The 24,986-nt window shown below is 34.5% G+C and overlaps 1 protein-coding gene across 1 annotated transcript in view; it reads left to right on the plus strand.

Moving 5' to 3' along the window:
- Positions 1-24,629, plus strand: part of LOC6039093 — a 70,465-nt gene extending 45,836 nt beyond the window's left edge. The window contains exons 2-4 of the mRNA XM_001848710.2: positions 19,369-19,439; positions 22,948-24,093; positions 24,150-24,629. Coding sequence (XP_001848762.1) covers positions 19,398-19,439; positions 22,948-24,093; positions 24,150-24,497 — 1,536 coding nt within the window. The 5' untranslated portion in view covers positions 19,369-19,397 and the 3' untranslated portion in view covers positions 24,498-24,629. The remainder of the gene's footprint in view (positions 1-19,368; positions 19,440-22,947; positions 24,094-24,149) is intronic.
- The last annotated feature ends 357 nt before the right edge of the window (positions 24,630-24,986 follow it).

The raw sequence follows: 24,986 nt of genomic DNA on the forward strand, positions 1-24,986 counted from the left end.
TCTGACGTTGCTGGTGTTGAGATGCAGCCATCAGACCCGGATGCTCTTCCTAGGGAGAGTTATTTTTTCTTGTTTAGAATTGCAGTCATGTCCTGCGGCAGCGGAAGGAAGCTTTTGCTTCGCCCTCCGTGAGTCAGTCGGTCGGTTTTTTTTCTTCTTCCTGCTACTACTGATGCTGTTGATGCTCGACGAGTTGTGGTCCAGGAGCGGGTTCCTTCTCTGCCCATCACCCCGTCATGGCGATGTGCATTTCAAGCGGATTGGTTTGTCGGTTGGGAGAGCGCAAGTAGGGTGATCTTGTTGTTAATGTTATGGGAATTTGGACTTGTTAAATGATCTGGCTTAAGCTGGCAGCCTCTTGAGGGGTTCAGTAAACAATCGGCTTTCGTTCGACTAAGTTAAATATTAAAAAAATATGGTATCGAACAACTTTTCACAACATTCTTTATTCTTTTCCATTTCAGTGCTAAAAAGAAGAGCTTTTCAGCATTTGTTTTAAATTGGGTTACTATTCAGTTCTGTTATTTTTGGTACAGAAAAGTAGGCTGTTTAGTTATCACGTACGTATCAGTATGGCCCATAAAAAAAGCGACATGTGCATATTTTCACAGAAAATTGGTTCCATTCTAAAATGTATTTAACAAACTGATTTTTTCCTGGTGTTGGTTTAGTATGATTTGAAGATATTTTCATGACAGTTTTTTGTAGTTCGCCAAAACTGGGTATTGGCGGGCTACAATAATGGATGTATTTTTGGTACAAATTTTACCTTTATTTCATACCTTTTATCTTAAAAACGTAACATTTTCAAATATCCAACCCTGTGTCAAAAACATCGTTAGAAGTCCCACTTAAATACGCCCAATCAAAAAAGTTTATAAATTTTAATAAAATTGGTCATTTTAAAGAAACATGCCATTTGATCACGGCTTTATACTGTTAAAAGTCATATCAGGGCAGAGTCAATTACCATCGTTTGTGGCATTGTTTTTTCCCTTAAACCATTGCAGGCTCCAAAAACTCCTAAAAATTAAAGCATTTTCAGAATCGGTATATTTCCAAAAAGTTCACTGTTTTAGTACAACTGGTTAATAGAATGCGCAAAGTTCAGTGTAATTGATTTTTACAACTCTCAGAAACAGTAGCTGTGAAGGCAGTTTACTTTTTAATCCATACAAAAATTCAGAGGTGGCTTTTCAGAACGATCAACACAGCAAAAAATCCAATGGTAAAATCGCATGCAAAAGCATGTACATCATCTTTGTGAGCAAAAGCATGTAATATTGTATGAGAAAACGTGTACACAAAAAGCATGTACAAAAGAAAAATAAATAAATTTTGCACACCACAAAAATAACATTAACCCCAACCGCCCCAACCGTTTCGGCTATCTCGCCGTCTTGTAAATATTGTGTTTAACGCCGATGTATCAGTAGGTTCCCCATACGTCGTATACTGAATTAACTGTATACGATGTATGGGGAACGTACAGCTACATCGGTGTTGATCAAGCTAAATTAATAGCGGCGAGATAGCCGAGATGGTTGGGGCGCGGACTTTGTAATCTGGATATGACTCTCACCAGATTGATGTTATTTTTGGGGTGGCAAAATTTATTTATTTTTCTTTTGTACATGCTTTTTGTGTACACGTTTTCTCATACAATATTACATGCTTTTGCTCACAAAGGCGATGTGCATGCTTTTGCATGCGATTTTACACAGAAATTTTTTACTGTGAACATAGAAAATTCATTTTTCCTTTATATGGCATGGGCTGGAAGCAAATGTGAGAATTTTAAGATTAAATGTGTTGTGACATTTTTATAGCTAAAGAAAAAGTTTTCAATGCATTATTTGTTTGTTTGGAACCTACTTAACATGTACACATGCTGCATGCATCATAAATAGTCAAAACAGACCCGATTTCCACCTAATAACAATGTCGCATTTTTGTATGGGCCATACTGTATATTATAGAATGACGGAAAAAGTAAGTAGGTTCACGACGGAGTTGCAAAAAATGCATTTTACCACTAGTTCAGTTGTTTTGCAATCATTAGTTTTCAAAAAATGTAAGATTTGACGAAAACAAAAAAAAAAACATTTTGCAATAATAAACATCGAAAATTTTCAAAAATTCAAAAGATTTTAAAATCAACCCAAACATGCCAAAAATGATTCCAAACGCAGGGGAATGCATTTTAAATTGATATCAGCTGATTGCAGTTCAATTTTGAAATTTTGAAGTGTTTTGAAAAAAAAAATTGCCCCCCTGAATATGTTTTTAAACTACAAATCTAGGGTGTTTTTTTGAAAAGGACTTGTAAGCTGTAGTCTTTCATACGTTTATAGGTCCTTTAAAAAAATCTGGAAATATTGTAATTTAGTTCCGTGTCAAAACATGTAAAAAAAATCCAAAAAAGAGTGTTCATAAAAACATGTGATTTTTTTGTAGAGCATAAATTGGGATTTCCCGGAAAAAAATATTTACCGTTTTCCGGGAAATTGTAAATTCAAGCGAAAGCATACAATTTTTTAACATTTTGGAACCAATATTTTGAAAATGCTCTGAAAAAATAAATTTATGAGAAAACTTCATAAATGTATCAAATTATCAGAAATTTTGATATCGACATTATTTTCTGATGATATTAATTTTTGAAACAACTTGAAAAAGATCTTGCATAATGAAAATGATCTACTACAATGTAGATATGATTTGTAATAGAATTACTGGTGTTATTTCGTGTAAAAAATGTATAAACCCCTCACTGCCAAAGTAAAATAGAGAGTTTGTTTAACATTTTTTGTTTACCATGATCAAATGAGATGTTCGTACAATTTGAATTACGTTTTTGTGCCATGAAAAAACTTTCAAACGAAGTCAATTATAAACCTGAATATTCCACAAGATTAAAACCTTTTAAAAAATCATTAAAAAACTGCTTTGCATGGTTTTAGAGGTGAGGAAAATATACAAGGAAATTATAAAAAGCTGTACAATTTTGATCAAGGGCTGAAACCAGTATGACTTGTTTAAGAAAAGATATTTGTCATGGAAATCATAATTTCTGCTTTTTTTTCATTTCAAATATGGGTTGGGTATGGGTCAAACCACACTCTCTCAAACAAGTTCAAAAGAAATGTGATTTCTTAGTATGGATTCATTTTACTCACTTGATAAAAAATACTTCCCATTAAAAAATACCGGAGATATTTTTTTGATTTATTGTACTTGATTTATTGCAAGTTAAAAAATATATTCATTTTCTTGTAGCTGTATGATATTTTACATGAAGTCAAGCAGGTAATTGACACTTATTTCAACCGTTAAAGTCGCTGACCTTTATATTTTTTGCATAATATTAATCAGAAACAAGTTCAGAAACAATTTTCAATACATTTAAAATTTCCTGGGAATTCCCGGGATTTCCCGGGAAATTGGTTGAAAATTTCCCGTTTCCCAGGAAATTTGTAACCCCGGGAAATTGGACGCTCTAGTGTTTGGTTAGCCTGATTTGCCACAAAAAAAAAATAAATAAAATAAAAAAATAAAATAAAAATAACGTCACACCATAATATTCCTCGAATTTATTGCTGTGGTCATAAGGCTTAGAAAAAAAAATTCTCAATAAATCTGATTTATGATTTTCGATTTTTTAAAATAGTGACCATGAGTAACCATTTAAAAAAAATACTTTTTTAAAAAGTTCAGAAAATGTGCTATGAAATTGTCTAAGGCTGGATTTTCATGGATCACGCAACGACATCGTAAGCACGAGCATCGAAATTTTTACGATGCTCTTGGATGGCGTTATGACTTAGCTATGACTCAAACCTAAATAACAGGCAGACCGCCATTTTGCCCGCAAGCGTTTCAAGAAGGAACGGTAGAAAATGGGAGAGAAACGCTTGGGGAAACGTCAACACAAAGCAACACGTGCACGGAAAAACCAAAGATAAAAATTTTAGACAAATGTTGGGGAACTTTAATTTAGAACCATTCAAAATTTATTTCCGGATAGCACAAAATAATATTAATATTAATAATGTTTGGCAGCATTAAGTAGAGCACGACTAAATAGACCAAAATGAGACCGGCGAGAACGGGAAGTATCTAATTATAGATGGAAAAATCAAAGTATGCTATTTGAAGGGACTGAAAAATAATTGATAGATGGAGCCATATTGATATTGAGAAAATTGACAGCCAGAGAGTCAATTGTACAAACATGGGGTGAATTGAAATTCAGAAATTCAGAAATTCAGAAATTCAGAAATTCAGAAATTCACAAATTCAGAAATTCAGAAATTCAGAAATTCAGAAATTCAGAAATTCAGAAATTCAGAAATTCAGAAATTCAGAAATTCAGAAATTCAGAAAATCAGAAATTCAGAAATTCAGAAATTCAGAAATTCAGAAATTCAGAAATTCAGAAATTCAGAAATTCAGAAATTCAGAAATTCAGAAATTCAGAAATTTAGAAATTCAAAAATTCAGAAATTCAGAAATTCAGAAATTCAGAAATTCAGAAATTCAGAAATTCAGAAATTCAGAAATTCAGAAATTCAGAAATTCAGAAATTCTGAAATTCTGAAATTCAGAAGTTCAGAAATTCAGAATTTCTGAAATTCTGAAATTCTGAAATTCTGAAATTCTGAAATTCAGAAATTCAGAAATTCAGAAATTCAGAAATTCAGAAATTCAGAAATTCAGAAATTCAGAAATTCAGAAATTCAGAAATTCAGAAATTCAGAAATTCAGAAATTCAGAAATTCAGAAATTCAGAAATTCAGAAATTCAGAAATTCAGCAATTCAGAAATTCAGAAATTCAGAAATTTAGAAATTCAGAAATTCAGAAATTCAGAAATTCAGAAATTCAGAAATTCAGAAATTCAGAAATTCAGAAATTCAGAAATTCAGAAATTCTGAAATTCTGAAATTCTGAAATTCTGAAATTCTGAAATTCTGAAATTCTGAAATTCTGAAATTCTGAAATTCTGAAATTCTGAAATTCTGAAATTCTGAAATTCTGAAATTCTGAAATTCTGAAATTCTGAAATTCTGAAATTCTGAAATTCTGAAATTCTGAAATTCTGAAATTCTGAAATTCTGAAATTCTGAAATTCTGAAATTCTGAAATTCTGAAATTCTGAAATTCTGAAATTATGAAATTCTGAAATTCTGAAATTCTACAATTTTGAAATTCTGAAATTCTGAAATTCAGAAATTCAGAAATTCAGAAATTCAGAAATTCAGAAATTCAGAAATTCAGAAATTCAGAAATTCAGAAATTCAGAAATTCTGAAATACTGAAATTCAGAAATTCAGAAATTCAGAAATTCAGAAATTCAGAAATTCAGAAATTCAGAAATTCAGAAATTCTGAAATTCTGAAATTTTGAAATAAAGAAATTTTGAAATTTTGAACTTAAGAAATTTTGAAATTAACAAATTTTGAAATTATGAACTTAAGAAATTTAAAAATTAAGAAATTCTGAAATTTTTTCTTAATTTCTTAATTTCTTAATTTCTTAATTTTTTAATTTCTTAATTTCCTTATTTCTTAATTTCCTTATTTCTTAATTTCTTAATTTCTTAATTTCTTAATTTCTTAATTTCTTAATTTCTTAATTTCTTAATTTCTTAATTTCTTAATTTCTTAATTTCTTAATTTCTTAATTTCTTAATTTCTTAATTTCTTAATTTCTTAATTTCTTAATTTCTTAATTTCTTAATTTCTTAATTTCTTAATTTCTTAATTTCTTAATTTCTTAATTTCTTAATTTCTTAATTTCTTAATTTCTTAATTTCTTAATTTCTTAATTTCTTAATTTCTTAATTTCTTAATTTCTTAATTTCTTAATTTCTTAATTTCTTAATTTCTTAATTTCTTAATTTCTTAATTTCTTAATTTCTTAATTTCTTAATTTCTTAATTTCTTAATTTCTTAATTTCTTAATTTCTTAATTTCTTAATTTCTTAATTTCTTAATTTCTTAATTTCTTAATTTCTTAATTTCTTAATTTCTTAATTTCTTAATTTCTTAATTTCTTAATTTCTTAATTTCTTAATTTCTTAATTTCTTAATTTCTTAATTTCTTAATTTCTTAATTTCTTAATTTCTTAATTTCTTAATTTCTTAATTTCTTAATTTCTTAATTTCTTAATTTCTTAATTTCTTAATTTCTTAATTTCTTAATTTCTTAATTTCTTAATTTCTTAATTTCTTAATTTCTTAATTTCTTAATTTCTTAATTTCTTAATTTCTTAATTTCTTAATTTCTTAATTTCTTAATTTCTTAATTTCTTAATTTCTTAATTTCTTAATATCTTTGTTTCTTTATTTCTTTATTTCTTTATTTCTTTATTTTTTTATTTCTTTTTTTCTTCCACCCGAATGTACCTGCCCTGGTTTGGGGGCTGTCCAAAATATGTCAACTACCACTTCGGTTTTTAAGAATTTGACGGTTTTAGCTACAACTCTAGCTACGAAAATCACCCGACTCCAATAACTCCAATCACGACTACACATTCCTGCTTTCATAAATAACATCAATTCCATTCCATTACTTGCTTTTCTTCTTAATTTCTCCCACCCTTCTAACCTTCAGCCAGAACTATGATGCAATTATTAAATCTTTATTCCATAAAGATAAATATGAAAAAAAAATCTATTTTTTTTCCATGTTTTCAACATTCCGTGCATGGTAAACCGTACACACTTTGATCTAGCGTACTGTTTAAAAATGTTCTATGTTTATGGGAAACACTCGTATCATAGATGGCAATCAACATTTTCCTTGAATTACATACATTTCATGCTGTGAAATAAAATCAAAATTCTTTCTTGTTAGTTGAAAACGTAAAAACCCACTTTAAAATAATTTGAGGTAGCCTATCGCCTCTTTTCAAAACTTTGTCGACATCAACATCAGCCGATTCCATTGTTGCCATTTTGGCTTCGGAAAAATCTCATGTGTTTGCCACAAAACGCTTGAAACGCTTGCCTGCTTGAAATATTCACGGAAATATTTCACAGCGTTATTTGGTTTGTGTCCATGGTGTCGCGGCAGCAATATGGCTGACAGGACAGGCATCGAACTACGATGCACTGACATTTTAGCAAAGCATGGTAGTGACTATGCTTTCGATGTCGGTCATCTTACGATGCTCGTGCATCGAAAATCAAAAGTCGGAAAATCACATTTTCGGGGCTTTCCGGCAATTAGTATTTGTTTTTATTGTTCGCACTGCCATGAACAATCAATCTAAACTATTTTACCACTTAACTTGGTCGAAAAATATGAGTTTTCGACCAAATTTAACCACGAGCATCGAAAGCCGCTTTCGATGTCGGTCATCGAAAAATCCATGAAAATCCACCCATCGAAGATTGGACCTCTGGCACGGGATTGAAATTCTTCTGAAAAACCTGTATCATTTTCTCAATTAAAAACGGTGGCGCCGCGTGGTGGTAGCTGCCCTGTTTATTACACTGTGAAATTATCCATGGCTAATCCAAGGAACCAAAAGGTGACAACAGAAATGTCCGCCCAAAAGGGGTGCTACAAAAAAACTTTTTATTTTAAAAAAATTCTTAACAAATCAGCAACGAATTATAAGTTTGACAGTCGAACTACACTTAAAAGTTGGTTTTGTTATTTGATTTTGCAAAATCGCATATTTTTTAACAAAATTGCCAACAATATTCGTAACTACCTTTTGCCTCTTGTTGGTGCTTTGTGTTAGTATGTGTGTGGTCGATATTTTCGGACGTGCACGCAGAACACAGAACAGTGAGAACTAGCGAAAATGCATCACTTTCTTCTGATACAAGTCGCCATACTGAAATTGCTTGAAGATTCATACCCGTGCCTCTGGTTACTGAGATACAGCTGCTTAAAGAAAATGAAACATGAACATTGAAGTTTTCCAAGTCCCACCCAAACAACCCACAGTTTTCTAATGTCGATATCTCAGTATCTAATGGTCCGATTTCCAATATTATTACATGAAACATTTGTGAAATTTTCCGATCTTTTCTAAAAAAATATTTCGATTTTTTTTAAACCAAGATTAACATTTCATAAGGGCCAAACATTCAATATTACGCCCTTTTGAAATGTAAGTCTTTATTGAAAAAAAAAGAAAAAAAATACACTTGAAGAATACACTCAAATTAAGTTGATATCTGGATGGAACAATTTTTCATTCGATTTTCAAAATTTTGCTATTTTTCACTAAAATGCTAATAACTCGCTTTAGACTAAGCCAAACTGGAATGCTTCATCCTTCAGTTTGTTGGATTTATGAGCTTTTTTCAGGTGCTTTTGAATTTTGGAATGTAATTGAATTTTGCCTCAGTTACAGACGTTTGGTCCTTATGGTTTTGACGTGAAGACCAACATTTTTGGTTGTAATCACCCTATTTGCAAAGATACTACAAAAAAAATCTACCGAGAAATCTCGCCAGATGAGGAACAGCTTCATTGCGTTTTTTCCGCTTCCGTCGTACTTTTCCACTTGCCATCTTCCGGGCCCGATATTTATGAGATTGAATTTTCTGTTATTTGCTGCAATTCAGTGCGAACCGCTGGAAATTGCTCGCTGCACTCCTGCGGCAGCATTAAACTGATTAGAGATGGTCCGAAGTGCGCTGATTTGCTGAGTGGAAGTGGGGTATTGATGAATTTTCTCAAGATCTCGTTTATTTTAATTTCAGTTTTTATTTGGAATTACACTAAAATTAAATTAAAGTAGTCGTACACAATTGCGCAAAATGCAACAATGATTGAAAAAGATTTTAAATTTTAATGAAATCTGTCGTTCAATCTGTCCCCGCACCGGAATGTTAATTAACGCACACGCACAAACATTTGCGGCCACTCGATGGGATTAATTAAAATCACACATACTTTTGAAGAAAAAAAGGGCACGCGAATTAATGACATGGTTCAAAGTTCCACAGGTTGCCATTTTTTTTGTTGCGCTTTTCATTTCGATAATCCTGTGGAATCATTATGAAAATCCAGCCGGAAAACGTCCCATTTGTTAGTAGTACATATGAAACCTCACTACTTTCGGCTTCAGTGACCAATGGGTTCAAGGGGAATGACCCACCCGGAGGGTGGGAATCGCTGGCACATGCTCTTTTATTTTGCGTGTCAACGGGACGTTTCTGTGTTTTGTGGGTACGGTTCACGCGACGAGGGCAGAGTGAGCTTTAATTTAAATCCGTTTTGACTAATTTAATCAAACAATTATCTTCGCCAGTTGGCACATAATATCGTTGGCAGCACCGCGACGACCGCCATGAAATTATTATTAATGGGAATGACAGAGTGGCCTGAGGAAAAATGAGGGGTACACAATTATGATGAAACGGAAAAATGAGGGTTTTGAAAATAAATAAACAGATTGGCAACAGTGTTGCCATTTCTTTTTTGTTTTGATGTTTTCAGTGAAACCATACATTTAATATTACGTCTTTTTGAAATGTTAGTCTTGATTTAAAAAAATAAAATAAAATTATTGTTTTCGAAAAAAATGAAAAAAATTACGAATGTTTCATGTTTTAACATTGACAATCGGATCACTAGTTGCTGAAATATCGACATTAGAAAATAATGGATTATTTGCGTCAGACTTAGAAAACTTCAATTTTTCTGTTTTTTATCAAACCGCTGTATCTCAGCAACCAGAGGTCTTTCAATGTCTCTCAGACTACTTTATAGCAAATTTTCTGAAATTTGAAAAAAAAAAAAATATTTTGAGAAATGGTCACGCATGATCACTTTTTTTAAATATTGAAAATCTGCAAATATTTCGCAATATCTTGAAAAGGGAGCCCTTTATTAAAAAAATCTGTAGAGTACTTCTCGATTGCAAATTCAATTTCAAATTCAAAAAATAGACCAAACTTTTTATTGTACGAAATTTCATTTTTTTCCGAAAATCATTTTTTTTTCAGAAATCCATAACTCAGCGGCAGATTTTTTGACCATATGACTCAAAAGTTGTGGGTTGTTGTCCCCTAAAACATGTAAAATAATCTCGAAAATAAATAAAAATACGTATTTTGGGAAATTGAGTTTTTGTGAAAAAAAAAGTTAATTATAAAATCGTCAAATATTTTTTTCCATCTATCTATTTTTATCTTAAGTCCTCAACAATACCTACAATTTTTCCGAAGACACCAAATTCATCAGAAATTTCACTCAAAAGTTACAGCTTTTTAAATATTTACGTACCATTTTTGTATGGACAGCAGCCAAAATTGTATGGAGACTTGTATGGGTGAACCAATGACATAAAATAGCTTCTTTGGTCATAGGGAAGGCCCCCACAAAGTTTGAGCCAAATAACAAAAATACAAATAAAATCCATTTCCGGTTTTGGTAAAGAACTGCGCTATACAAGTTTTCAAACTTTTTGTTAAAGAAGTTTTTTTAGTTCTTAATTCGTGTACTTTATGAATGATACGATAGTTTTTAGGTTGACTGTCAATTGCTGAAGAAGTTTAACCGTTAGTAAAAATTTTAATTCGAATACGTTTCAATTTATTGCAATTAAAAGTTATTCGCCTGTCACTGGTTCATCAACCTGTATTACGGAAATTAAAGCATGAAGCGATTTATATTTTTGACAATTTTTTTTTTAATGTAATTCAAAGCAATATAAATTCATAATTTATGAAAAGTACTATTCGAAGAAAGCATTTTGAAAAATAAATATAATGCGTTTTCTTTGTTATTTAAAATAGAACTAGTACACCTCAATTCAAATAAATTGTATGAAAACATCATCTTCAGCTTAATAAAAGCAAATAAATTGTTTTCCCCATAACATTGAAAAAAATAAAACCATTATTTTTCAAACTTTTTGCTGCACCGTTAAGACTTTTTAAACAGCTTTGTTGAGAAAAAAAAACATAGCACTTTAAATCATTTTCTTTGAAATCCTTAACATAAATCAGATTTTAAGCATATTTCTAAGTGAACATAACAGAACACAGAAGCATCGATTTTACAAGAATTTCGCAGCTTCACGAAATCAAATGCGACATTTTCCAAAAATCGTGGAATAAATTCATATTTTCGAGATTTTTACCACCAACTCAGTCTTGGAGAAAGTAGTTTCTTGATTACAAAATACACAGGGCATCATTAGGCTGTTTTCTACATACACATTTTATCAAGAGGAATATTAGATTCCAAGGTTATTAGTCAAATTTTAATTAGTGTAAAACATTATGATAAGCATTGATAAAAAATAAATCAACTTGAAAATGTATTTTAGATTTGTAAGGTATGTTAAGCTTGGTTTTAGGAGTACTTTTTCTAACATCCCATTTTTCCTTTATCTGAAATTTTAGTACAAAAGATTGCTGTGCTACTAAACCAGTATCTGGAACATTCATAGCAATTCAAATCTCTAAGCAAACATAAAATAATGAAATTTTTTATCATGGTTTTTTTTTATAAAAAAAGTAAAAACATTTTTTTCAAAATGTTTTATTCGATAAGGTTTTTTTCAAAATAGTTTTTTTTCAACATTGAAAATTGGAACATTGGCAGATATTGGCTTCAGCAAATAGGGTTAAAATTAAAACAACTTTCTTTTCGATTTGTTTTTTCAAGAATGGGTATTTTTTTATTTTTCTTTTTTGCCTCCCTCACTGAGGTAGGGCTAAAATCCTGCTCTAAAAATGAACTTTTCTCGGAAAGCTCGTAGACCCACTTTCATGTATACCTATCGACTCAGAATCAAAAACTGAACAAATGTATGTGTGTTTGTATGTGACCAAAATTCTCACTGAGTTTTCTCAGCACTGGCTGAACCGATTTTGGTCAAACCAGTTGCATTCGATTTGGTTTGAGGTCCCATACGTACCTATTGAGTTTTATAAAGTTTCGATTAGTAGTTCAAAAGTTATGTATAAAAATGTTTTTTTTTTTGTATTTATTCGGATGTTAGATAAGTGACCGGAAATCGATTCAAATATCGTCATGTTGGTAATCAAAAGATCTTTCCAACGAGTCCAAAACATCAAAGATCTGGCAACCCTGTCTCAAGTTATGACCACTTAAGTGATATACTTAACTTTTTTTAGGCCGGATCTCACTTAAATGTATTAAAACTATAGTTTTAATACATTTAAGTTTAACTATAGTTTTAATACATTTAAGTGAGATACCTAAATATCACTTAAGTGGTCATAACTTGAGACAGGGTTGCCAGATCTTTGATGTTTTGGACTCGTTGGAAAGGTTCTTACCTAACCAACGGTGGCTAGGATGATGGATCCGGATATATATATATATATATCCACCGTTGGTTAGGTAAGAACCTTTCCAACGAGTCCAAAACATTTAATACCTAGCAACCCTGTCTCGAGTTATGAGTTACTTAAGTGATATTTGTGTACTTTTTTTGGCGGATTTAAAGAAAAATGAAATTTGTGTCCAAACCCATCGAAACACCAATAGTTGGTAAAGAGTGGAAAGGCACCTACCACTTAGGTGGATAAAGTTAGTTTTGCCTTCCTCACTGAGGTAAGGCTATAATCCTGCTCTAAAATTGAACTTTTTATTAAAAGCTCGAAAACCCACCTTGATGTATACATATCGACTCAGAATCGAAAACTGAACCAATGTCTGTGTGTATGTGTGTGTGTATGTGTGTGTGTATGTGTGTGTGTGTGTGTGTGTGTGTGTGTGTGTGTGTGTGTGTGTGTGTGTGTGTGTATGTGTGTGTGTATGTGTGTGTGTATGTGTGTGTGTATGTGACCAATAATGTCACGCAGTTTTCTCAGCACTGGCTGAACCGATTTTGACCAAACCAGTCGCATTTGACTTGGTTTAGGGTCCCATACGGTGCTATTGAATTGTTTGCAGTTTCGATAAGTAGTTCAAAAGTTATGTATAAAAATGTGTTTTCGCATATTTTTGGAAGATGAATAAATGGCAGTAAACTGAACCAAACATCATCATGTTATACATCGTTATTTAGGTAATTGAAAGACCTTTCCAACGAGTCCACAACTTTGAAGATCTGGCAACCCTGTCTCGAGTTATGACCACTTAAGTGATATTTATGTACTTTTTTGAAGCCGGATCTCATTTAAATGTATGTAAACAATGTCTGGATCCATCATCCGACCCATCGTTGGTTAGATAATTGAAAGACCTTTCCAACGAATCTACAACATTGAAGATCTGGCAACCCTGTCTCGAGTTATAACCACTTAAGTGATATTTATGTACTTTTTTTGTAGCCGGATCTCATTTAAATGTATGTAAACAATGTCTGGATCCATCATCCGACCCATCGTTGGTTAGATAATTGAAAGACCTTTCCAACGAATCTACAACATTGAAGATCTGGCAACCCTGTCTCGAGTTATAACCACTTAAGTGATATTTATGTACTTTTTTTGTAGCCGGATCTCATTTAAATGTATGTAAACAATGTCCGGATCCATCATCCGACCCATCCCTGTCTCGAGTTCTGACCACTTATAATGCCACTTATGAGCCCTAGAGTTATATGTGTGTTTTTTTGGATCAATTTTGTGTCCAAACCCATCATATTACATATCACCCATTGTTGGAAAAGAGTGAGGAAGGCACCAACCACATAGGTGGATTAAGTTAGTTTTTTATATTTATCCGGATGTTAGATAAGTGATCGGAAATCGACTCAAATACCATCATGTTATACATGGTTGGTTAGGTAATCGGAAAACCTTACAAAAAGTCCAAAACATTAAGAATCTGGCAATCTTGTCTCATGTGTTGGCCACTTAAGTGATATTTTTGAACTTTTTTTTTGCTGATCTTAAGAAAAACTAGATAAAAAATTTGTCCAATCCCATCGAATTTCCAATTGTTGGCAAAGAGTGAGGAAGGCATCAACCACATAGGTGAATTAAGTTAGTTTTTTAAATCAAAACTCGGTGGCAAATTTTTGGACTGTACTTTTCAGAAGTTGCGAGTTTTTGCCCCTTTAAACGATTCAAAAATTTAAAAAGGATTTTGTGAAATTGATGGTTTTGTCAAAAAACTTTAATAAAAAATCCCTTTTTTCGTGTACCTTTTAACTGTTGTTCTGAATAGGCCTCTCCTACAACTACAAAATCGGTTAAGGGTTATTGTCGAAGTTGGTGAAAAAAACTTTTCATACAAAAACGTCTTCTTTAAATAGATGATAACTCGTCAGGGAAAACGCGGATCGTTGTGCGGTCTTGGACTAAGTGGTTTGTCATACAGTTTTTAATTAGAATCTCACACTTGACAATGACCCGACAGATTAAACGCCACCTTTTGGCGGAATTTTGAAAGATTTGCTTTTTTCCATATATTTTTTGAATTTTTCCATACAACTTTCAACGATAAAAAGTGTCCCTTAATCATTAAAAAACTGGGCTCAAAATTGGCACAGTTACTTATTTTTACCTAAAGAGTCGAGCCGCAGGGTACATCTCTTACGATTTTCCAAATTTTCGATTTTTCTTGTCTCCCTAATGGACAGATGAGCAATTCTCTACCAAAACCGGAAATGGATTTTATTTGTATTTTTTGATTTGGCTCAAACTTTGTGGGGGCCTTCCCTATGACCAAATATGCTATTTTGTGTCATTGGTTCTTTCATACAAGTCTCCATACAATTTTGGCAGCTGTCCATACAAAAATGGTACTTTAATATTCAAACAGCTGTGGGTAATTCTCTACCAACTCACACGAAATCGGGAAAAGTTGCCCCGACCCCTCTTCGATTTGCGTGAAACTTTGTCCTAAGGGGTAACTTTTGTCCCTGATCACGAATCCGAGGTCCGTTTTTTGATATCTCGTGACGGAGGGGCGGTACGACCCCTTCCATTTTTGAACATGCGAAAAAGAGGTGTTTTCAATAATTTGCAGCCTGAAACGGTGATGAGATAGAAATTTGGTGTCAAAGGGACTTTTATGTAAAATTAGACGCCCGATTTGATGGCGTATTCAGAATTCCGAAAAACGTATTTTCATCGAAAAAACACTAAAAAGTTTTAAAAATCTCATTTTCCGTTACTCGACTGTAAAAATTTTGGAACATGTCATTTTATGGGAAATTTAATGTACTTTTCGAATCTACATTGACCCAGAAGGGTCATTTTTTCGTTTAGAACAAAATATTTCATTTTAAAATTTCGTGTTTTTTCTAACTATGCAGGGTTATTTTTTAGAGTGTAACAGTGTTCTACAAAGTTGTAGAGCAGACAATTACAAAAATTTTGATATATAGACATAAGGGGTTTGCTTATAAACATCAAGAGTTATCGCGATTTTACGAAAAAAAAGTTTTGAAAAAGTTACTTTTTGCGTTTCTCTTTGTTTCGTCGTCCGTGTCTGTCGCGGGTGACCATGAACGGCCATGATCGATGACGACCAACTTTTTCAAAACTTTTTTTCGTAAAATCGCGATAACTCGTGATGTTTATAAGCAAACCCCTTATGTCTATATATCAAAATTTTTGTAATTGTCTGCTCTACAACTTTGTAGAACACTGTTACACTCTAAAAAATAACCCTGCATAGTTAGAAAAAACACGAAATTTTAAAATGAAAAATTTTGTTCTAAATGAAAAAATGACCCTTCTGGGTCAATGTAGATTCGAAAAGTACATTAAATTTCCCATAAAATGACATGTTCCAAAAATTTTTACAGTCGAGTAACGGAAAATGGGAGATTTTTTAAAACTTTTTTAGTGTTTTTTTCGATGAAAAATACGTTTTTCGGAATTCTGAATACGCCATCAAATCGGGCGTCTAATTTTACATAAAAGTCCCTTTGACACCAAATTTCTATCTCATCACCGTTTCAGGCTGCAAATTATTGAAAAACACCTCTTTTTTCGCATGTTCAAAAATGGAAGGGGTCGTACCGCCCCTCCGTCACGAGATATCAAAAAACGGACCTCGGATTCGTGATCAGGGACAAAAGTTACCCCTTAGGACAAAGTTTCACGCAAATCGAAGAGGGGTCGGGACAACTGCTGTGTGAGTTGGCGGAGAATTACCCCTGTAACTTTTGAGTGAATTTTCTGATCAATTTGGTGTCTTCGGCAAAGTTGTAGGTATTGTTGAGGCCTTTTGAGAAAAAAATAGGTACACGGAAAAAAAAATTGGAGATTTTTTTATCAACTTTTTTTTTCACTAAAACTCAATTTCCCAAAATACGTATTTTTTTATTTTCGAGATTTTTTGATATGTTTTAGGGGACAAAAATCCGCAACTTTTGAGCCATAGAGAAACATGGTCAAAAAATCTGCCGCCGAGTTATGAATTTTTGAAAAAATAGTGATTTTTGGAAAAAATCGAAGTTTTATGCAAAATCAAGTTTGACATTATTTTTTAATGCAAAATTGAATTTGCAATCGAAAAGTACTTTACAGATTTTTTGATAAAGGGCTCCGTTTTCAAGATATAGCCACCGAAAGTTTGATTTTAGCGAAATATTTGCAGTTTTTCAATTTTTTAAAATAGTGACCATGAGTGACCATTTCTAAAAATATTTTTTTTGAAAAGTTCAGAAAATTTGCTATGAAATTGTCTAAGAGACATTGAAGATTGGACCTCTGGTTGCTGAGATACAGCGGCTTAAAGAAAAAGAAACACGAAAATTGAAGTTTTCTAAGTCTCACCCAATCAGCCCACCATTTTCTAATGACGATATCTCAGCAATTATTGGTCCGATTTTCAATGTGAATATATGAAACAAGCCGCTGTATCTCAGCAACCAGAGGTCCAATCTTCAATGTCTCTTAGACAATTTTATAGCAAATCTTCTGAACTTTTCAAAAAAAATATTTTTAGAAATGGTCACTCATGGTCACTATTTTTAAAAATTGAAAAACTGCAAATATTTCGCTAAAATCAAACTTTCGGTGGCTATATCTTGAAAACGGAGCCCTTTATCAAAAAATCTGTAAAGTACTTTTCGATTGCAAATTCAATTTTGCATTAAAAAATAATGTCAAACTTGATTTTGCATAAAACTTCGATTTTTTCCAAAAATCACTATTTTTTCAAAAATTAATAACCCGGCGGCAGATTTTTTGACCATGTTTCTCTATGGCTCAAAAGTTGCGGATTCTTGTCCCCTAAAACATATCAAAAAATCTCGAAAATCAAAAAATACGTATTTTGGGAAATTGAGTTTTAGTGAAAAAAAAGTTGATAAAAAAATCTGCAATTTTTTTTTCCGTGTACCTATTTTTTCTCAAAAGTCCTCAACAATACCTACAACTTTGCCGAAGACATCAAATTGATCAGAAAATTCACTCAAAAGTTACAGCTGTTTGAATATTTACATACCATTTTTGTATGGACAGCTGCCAAAATTGTATGGAGACTTGCATGGGTTATCCAATGACACAAAATTCATTAAAATATCATGTTTTTTTAAAGTTTGCTTTTTAATTTCTGCTTGAAACAAAATCATTCCAACAACATCCATTTTTTCCTGCCTGCACTGCTCTCCACAAACTGTAGCGATTGTAAATAACGAGCGATATTAAATATTTAATCACGGAAATAATTTGTGCTTAAAAATTGCATCGCAATCAAATTTATGCAGTGTTGAATCGGTACAACGCCGTTTTCCTCCAAAACGAACCTCTTTACGAGTGATTTCACGGGGAGTTTAACAAATACCCTGTATGAATTTGTTAACGTCTCTCTCTCTCACTCTTTGTACTCGGTGCAAATGATGTTTAAATTAAATTTTTGCTCCGACCATTTCCCCGAACAGCCAGCCTCCTGTCAATTCATCAGATAAGAGATCCTTCGAAAATCGAACAAAAAAGCTCATTTCGTAAAAAGCTTTCATTGCCTCACACTGGGTGGCGCGCTCGCTCTTTCGAGAGGATAACGTCATGATTCGAATTCCCGGACGCTTCGAAACCCGGACACTTCAACTTGTTTTATCAATTATTTGGATATAAGTTCGCATTATGAATGTCAAAACTGTGTTATTTGATGAATTCTAACATCAACTTTCATTTAAATTTTGTTGGAACGCTGTAGTTAATGCCAAAACAATAAAATAAAATAAAATAATAAGATTATCAAAAATGCGAAACATTTCAACGGAAATATTTCATAGGCGTCCGAAGCACCGGGAAGGCAAAGCAAAAATTTATGTTTTTGATTTCCTTAAATTCTAGCATATGTTTATATAAACTATCGATTGTTTTGATGTTAACAGCTTATTTGTGACCTAAATAATGCCATTCACTAACATTTCAGTCCAAATTTGTGAGATTCATAAACAAAATCGAGTGTCCGGAATTCGAAGCAAAAGTGTCCGGATTTCGAATCAGCTTTTAAAAGTGTCCGGGATTCGAAGCACAACAAGTCATTTTAATTTTCAAATTCTGATGAAAAATTGTTAGAAAAGACATATTTTGCATGCATTCTCTTAAAACTGACTGTTTATACTAAATCCTGATGATATTTCAACATTTCCAACTCATTACATGATTTTTTGCCAGCTATAACAAAAATAATATGGTACTAAGTGTCCGGATTTCGAATCATGACGTTACCTGACCTGCAAATTTCGCGGGAATAAATGTTGCTGCATTTAATATGCACCAGATGCTTCTGGAGGGGGGCAATGTCACCGCTCCTGCCATATGTTTCAATTTGTCACAATTTATTTATTTCTCTGTGTGCTTGACATCCGTTTGCTGTTCGTTTGGTGATGCAAGTTTTTTATAACTTTTTTTTTCGTTAGTTCCCTCTCAATGAATGGTACTTTTCCGGCCAAAAACATGGGACTCTCGATTATGCGTTTTGAATGGAGAAGCTTTGTGACCCCTCACAAATGTTTGTTTGTGTTTTTTTCTTTTTGTTGCTCAATTGTTTCGATGTTTTTGTTCTCGTTTCGTTTGTATGTATATTAGTGGGGGGTGGCATTGGTTTGCTGATGTTGTTTGCTGTTGGGGGGTATTGTTTTAACACAATTCTACTACACACTCAACAAATCAGGTTTCACCGATGTTTTCCATAATTTATTTGCTATTGAGAGTCGGCTTTTCCGCAAAACAAAATCATTTGCATATGCGCACCATCACACATGTCACGAGCAGCAGTTGCTGATTGTACTTGTGTGTGTGTGTGTGTGTGTGTGTGAATAACAAGAGTTTAGCATTTTGGCCACAGGAAAACTTTGCTTGTGGGAATTGTGGGAAAGGATTTGCATCAGTATGTGAAATGTGGTGTATGCATGTGTGTGTGTTCAAATATGCCAGATTAAATTATTCTACAATAACGAGTCATTAAATAATGGGTGCATTCTATGGTTTTTGTATATTTTCAGGCATTGAATTGTAAATTTCCCGGAACGAAATGACCGTGGCCAGCAAACATATCAACGATTTGCCGACAGAGGTAAGTGTGTGGAGGGGATTCATGAACACGTGTGAACGTGTGTACAAGGGTGGATAATTACACGGAAAATCATAATTGCTGATTACAAGTAAGCATGCAGAGAAGCCTAATTTGAACGGAGGATGACAAACACTCGATTAATTCAAACACATCATAACAGATTCAATTTCAATAACGATTTCTATGCAAAAGCTAATTGAGTTTAATCCTTTTGTTTTTTGTTTTGTATTTCATTTGTAGTCATGACGTTATTTTAATACAATTTTATGCCATTATGAAATGTTTTAACCAATCAGTAGTTATTTATTACAAAAAGGTATACATCAATTAGGTTGATCCATTTTTGTTATTTTATTATCTTGAAAGAATAGTTTTACCTTTTATCGTGACCAAGCCACGTAGCCCAGTGGTAACGCTTCCGCTTCGTAAGTGGTAGATCGGGGTTCAAATCCCGGCTCGGACCAACACAACTGGTGATCTTTTCCCTTCTGGAATCGATTGCTTAGTAAAGGGAAGGTAGTGTATCGTCACAAACTGGACCTTATCACGACACCTTAGGGAGGCGACCTATGGAATGTTAACATTAACCTTAACATGTTAACATTAAGTTGAGCATGAAACTGCCACTGAATCCGCTTTGTAATTGCCGGCCCGATACTCTTCAAGGGTGTTCCCCTCAGGAGCTGGGAAAGATTTACTTTTTTATCGGAAAAATATGCATATTTTAATGACATTCTGATTTGATTTGATTGAGAATATTTTTTTCAATCGCATAAAATCAAGTGTGAAATTGAAATTCACTTTTTCTGATATAGCTCACATTTGTTGGGAATATTGATACAATCGAAATTGGCTAGAGTTCCGGTTCAACCCAAGTACGTCTCTTGACGGGCTTCGTGCTAAAAATCCGCTCAAAAATCATGTTTGAACTTATTTTAAATTTTCAGAAAATATTGCAAAGGAGAACTCTTCTACCGTCAGTAGGGGTGACATTGGGTCTGGGGGTGAGATTGGGTCAAAATGATTTTTGATGGATTTTACCATTTCTCAGGTTCTTCTCAATGAACTGAATTCTGTTAAAAGGGTTGCGTAGTGGACATCTCAAGATGACTTCGCTGAAAAAATCTCGTTCCTAGAACAAATTCTGTTATTTTGGCAGCTGTCTAAAATTGAGGTACGTTTTTGGCCAACAATCACCTCTCGAACAATCATTTTTCTAATATTTTTGTTGGAATTGCTCGAAAACTACCCAAATGTTTGGAAATCTCCACTTCAAACATTGTAGCAAGTCAATACGATTCCTTCGAACAAGAAACACTGTTGGATGACTTGTTTTTACCATATCGTTCATTTGACCCAATGTCACCCCCTCTAAGGGGTGAGATTCGGTCAATTTTCAAACTATTGGCATTTAAGGTAGTGTTCATCAAAATCCACCATCTTTTGGGAAAATGTTAGTAAACTATCTAAGAACAAATCTACGTGGAAAGATTTTCGATGTTATTCCATTTTTTTTTGTTATTAAGACATCACGAGAGGTGTATCGTTTTTTGACCCATAGTCACCCCGACTGACGGTACCTTTGGAAAATTTTGCGTTTGATTGTATTACTTGTTTCATGTGACTTTGTTTTGACTATATGAGAAAAATAGTAAGAAGTTTCAAAAATCTAGCTAAACATTTGAAAAGGTCGTATGAAAACTTAAAATGCTGTTTTGAAGGTCTCGGGATCAAAGATCTCTATGTCTGAAAATATTTTTACCTGATTCCTCGGAAAAAACAGCATTTTAAGTTCTCATACGACCTTTTCAAATGTTAAGCTAGATTTTTGAAAGTTCTTACTATTGTCCGTTTCTTTCAAAGGTACACGCCGCGTGGCATTTCAGAATATGCCAAAGACAGTGTTGCCAGCGATTTTATGCACTATTGGTGCAATATAAAACATACCTGACTACAATGCCAGGCGATTCGAAGAAAAAGATCAACAAAAACAAAACGCGTAGTATGCAATTTGGCAGCACGCATTTGTCGAAAGTGCGGCGCGTCGTTTTGAGGCTGGTTTGCCGCGTGTCTTTCTCGGGAATACGCGCAATATTTTCCCAAATATTCAAACTAATCACCTTTCTTTTGCGTCCAAACAGCTAAAATCGGATTGAATTGATTTTTGAAAAAAGTGGTTTTTGCGAAAAATTACGAAAATTGCCATTTTTGGACCACCCCAACACAGCGTAGGTCACCCTAATGGCCAAACAAAAAAAAAATACGAGTCTAATTATTTTGATCAAGGAACCCCCAGAAAATGTTTGAGCCCGATCGGAGAACTTTTTTTTCGGTTTAGGCTCTTTTCAAATGGAATTGCTGTATATAGAGATTATTGTTTTATTTTAGAATTCAAATTGGTTTACTTGATTTTTTTTCAGTTGAAAATCAAGTTATCACAAATATGTTTCTATGTTTATTGAGCAACTTTAACAACTTTCATGTTGTATCTAAAATAGCAGAACTTTTTTTCTAAATGGTTTTAGCTTCTTATTGGACAACAATTCAAAAACTATAAAAATCTAAAAATCTATTTCGTTTGGATTCAAACTTTTACAATGGATTGTTAACTTATCTGGACACTTTTACTAATGTGGCGTTATTAACAAATGTGGTTGAAAATGATTTTAACTCGTCAGCGTTTGGTTGAAATTTGTGCTCTTTTTTGCAATTGACCCTAATTAAACAGATTTAAAGATAATAAAAATGGATTTCAATACACACAATTTTCATTAAAATACTTAAAAGAAACCCGAATGTTCTTTGTATTGCTTTGCATTGAAATAAATCAAACAAAATTAAAATAAAACGTTTTTGCATACATGAATTTTAACTTTAAATCTTTTCCGCACTCTGTAATTTATACATGGAGAAAAAAAATTTGATCATTTTCCGGGCTAATTTCATCGGATTTTTTTCTCTGGGGTTGTTAAACATGCCAAACTGAACCGAAATAAGCTTTTAAAACACAAACATTTTTTTCAAAAAAAATAATTCAAAAACCTTGGTCGCACGACGCTTTTTGGCGTTCCGAGAAAAACGCGTTTTAACGTTTGACCTTGAATAAGCAAAATCAAGAGCACGCAATTAAACAAAAACAAACACGTTTTGTTTGGTTGACCGTTCTGAGCAGTCCCAAAGTTTGGTTGAATTTAGCGGTCGGAGTCCCGAGTTATAATTACAAATGTTTACGACAGTCAGGCATGTACGTGTGTCAGTCGCGTTCTGACTTGGAATCCCTTTGACCAGTTGTCGCACTTGGATGTGTCATGATAGCATGACAAGATTGAAACTTCTTTTATATTAAGAGTGACAATGATGCAATGAGTTTTTTGGTTTTTGATGAATATCGCAGGATTGAAATCGAATTTTGGGGATCTGTTAAAGTCAAAAGGTTTGGCATTGTGTGACACAAAATGGCGTTCTTAACTCAATTTTCCAAATTCCGTTTCTCTTTCCCTCCCGCCAGGTAATCTGGCACATTCTGGACCAGCTGCCGGTCCGCGAGCGGATTCGCCTCTCGGTGGTGTGCAAACGCTGGGACGAGATCGTCCTGCGCAGCAGCAGCATCGTGTTCATGCCCCACACCAACAGCAACCAGCTGTCCCGGCTGCTCAAAACGATCAACCAGTCGAACCGGATGTACCGCCGGGTGGCGCTAACCTCAATGATCAAACACGACGAGAAAGAGTTTGGAGAGTTGTGTTTGGCCGCGGCCCGAAAGTTTGGCAAATCGCTGCAGTACCTGGTCATAAACGGAATTGATTTGCGCAAGAGCACGCTGCTTCAGGTGCTGAACTCGTGCGGGAACTTGAAGGAGTTGATACTAGACGTAAGGATTGTACAGACGGAGCGGGACAGCCGGAAGATGACGGTGGCGGAGTTTCCCGTTCTACCTCACCTGCAGCACATATCGTTTGCGACATACTACAATATCTCCCCGTTTTACGAGTGCTTCCAGTCGTCCGAACTCGTGCCAAGTTTAACCAGCTTGAAGTTTCGCGGGGTCTACCTGAAGGCGATACCGTTCCTGGAGAATCTGGCCAAGCAGCTGACCTTCCTGGTGGTTGAGTGTGACCATCGAGAAACTCTGCAAGCACTGTTTAAGCTGCGACCACTTCAACTCAAGTACTTTGCCCTGACGGTCAAGTACACAATCCTGGACGATCGGTTGGATGACGTTGTGCCGTTCTTCGCGGCTCTCGCCAATCTGGAGAAGGTGTCGATCGCGTCCAAAATGGAACCCCAGCTGGGCGAGTGCCTCTACCAGACCATCTACGATACCTGCGCCAAGTTGGAGACCCTGCGGCTGGTCAACCCGGAAAATAACCCAGTCCTGGTGGTAAACAAAGATCTCCAGAAGCTGTCCCGACTGCAGTGTTTGGAGCTGTCCGGGAATAATCGTAAACCTGCGGTTCTGATGCCCAGCCTGGAGCGGTTACGGATAGAGTTCAGCACGACCGGAGTGGAGTACTACCGGGAGATTCAGAGTGCCATGCCGAACCTGACCGTGCTGGAGATATTCGAGGATGACCGATTCACCGATCGCTGCCTGGAGGAGGTCTGCTCGACGGTGCCCAACATCAAGAAGCTGGTGCTGTTCAATTGTAAAAATGTAAGTATCAGGCTTTAAACAAACACAAAACGACATTTTATAACCCTTCCCCCCAGATCTCCTCGACGGCGTTCGCCCATCTCTGCAAGCTGCACAAGCTGCGCGTGTTCGAGCTGATCTACAACTCGGTCGAGAACCGGGTCATGTTCGAGTTCTTCCGCCAGTTCCCCCCGGTGCCGAACCGGCTCGATCGCTTCCTGATCGCCGGCAACGTGCGCATCCGCCTCACCAACGTGGTCCACATCCTGGACTCGATGCCGAACCTAAAGGTGCTCGAGATCGCGTCGTCGATTCACGTTCCGGCGCCGCGCCGGCCCAAAACCAAGACTGAAATCATCTTCTCCAAGCCGTACCAGAAGTCGTACTCGCGGTGCCGGATGCTGCGGGAGATCAATCGGCTCTGATGGGAAGAGAAGAGTGAAGGGGAGTGTTTGTTAAAAATGTGATTAAATTGTAACGGATGGATCTCAACGGCGGTGGCCCGATTACCTGATTAGAAGAAGACCTTCAATATCATTGTGTCTGTGACCATTGAACTGTGGGCGTGATTTTTACTGGAAGTTTATATCACGGCCCTAAAATTTATACATTACTGATTTGCTAGTTTTTCGAAGATTGTATTTCATTTCTATTTTGTATTATTTGAAATTTTTGTGACTTGATTAAACCATGAATTGCCATTCACAACTGCAGTTACCCTTGATCATGGTGAGTTAAACTACTACAATTAACACCGGGAACGAGTGCTGATTTGCGGAATTGCATCTGGGGTTTTTTCTCTCCTCTGGTCCTCGTGTTACGCTCTCGGAATGGGTTTGCCCTCTTCTAGGAAATGGGTTGGTCCACCTAGAATGAGTCCGATTTATCTTTCGTTCCTCCTTTGGCTGCTGAAT

Source organism: Culex quinquefasciatus, chromosome 2 (assembly GCF_015732765.1).
Source record: "Culex quinquefasciatus strain JHB chromosome 2, VPISU_Cqui_1.0_pri_paternal, whole genome shotgun sequence".
In the NCBI taxonomy this organism is placed as follows: Eukaryota; Metazoa; Arthropoda; class Insecta; order Diptera; family Culicidae; genus Culex; species Culex quinquefasciatus.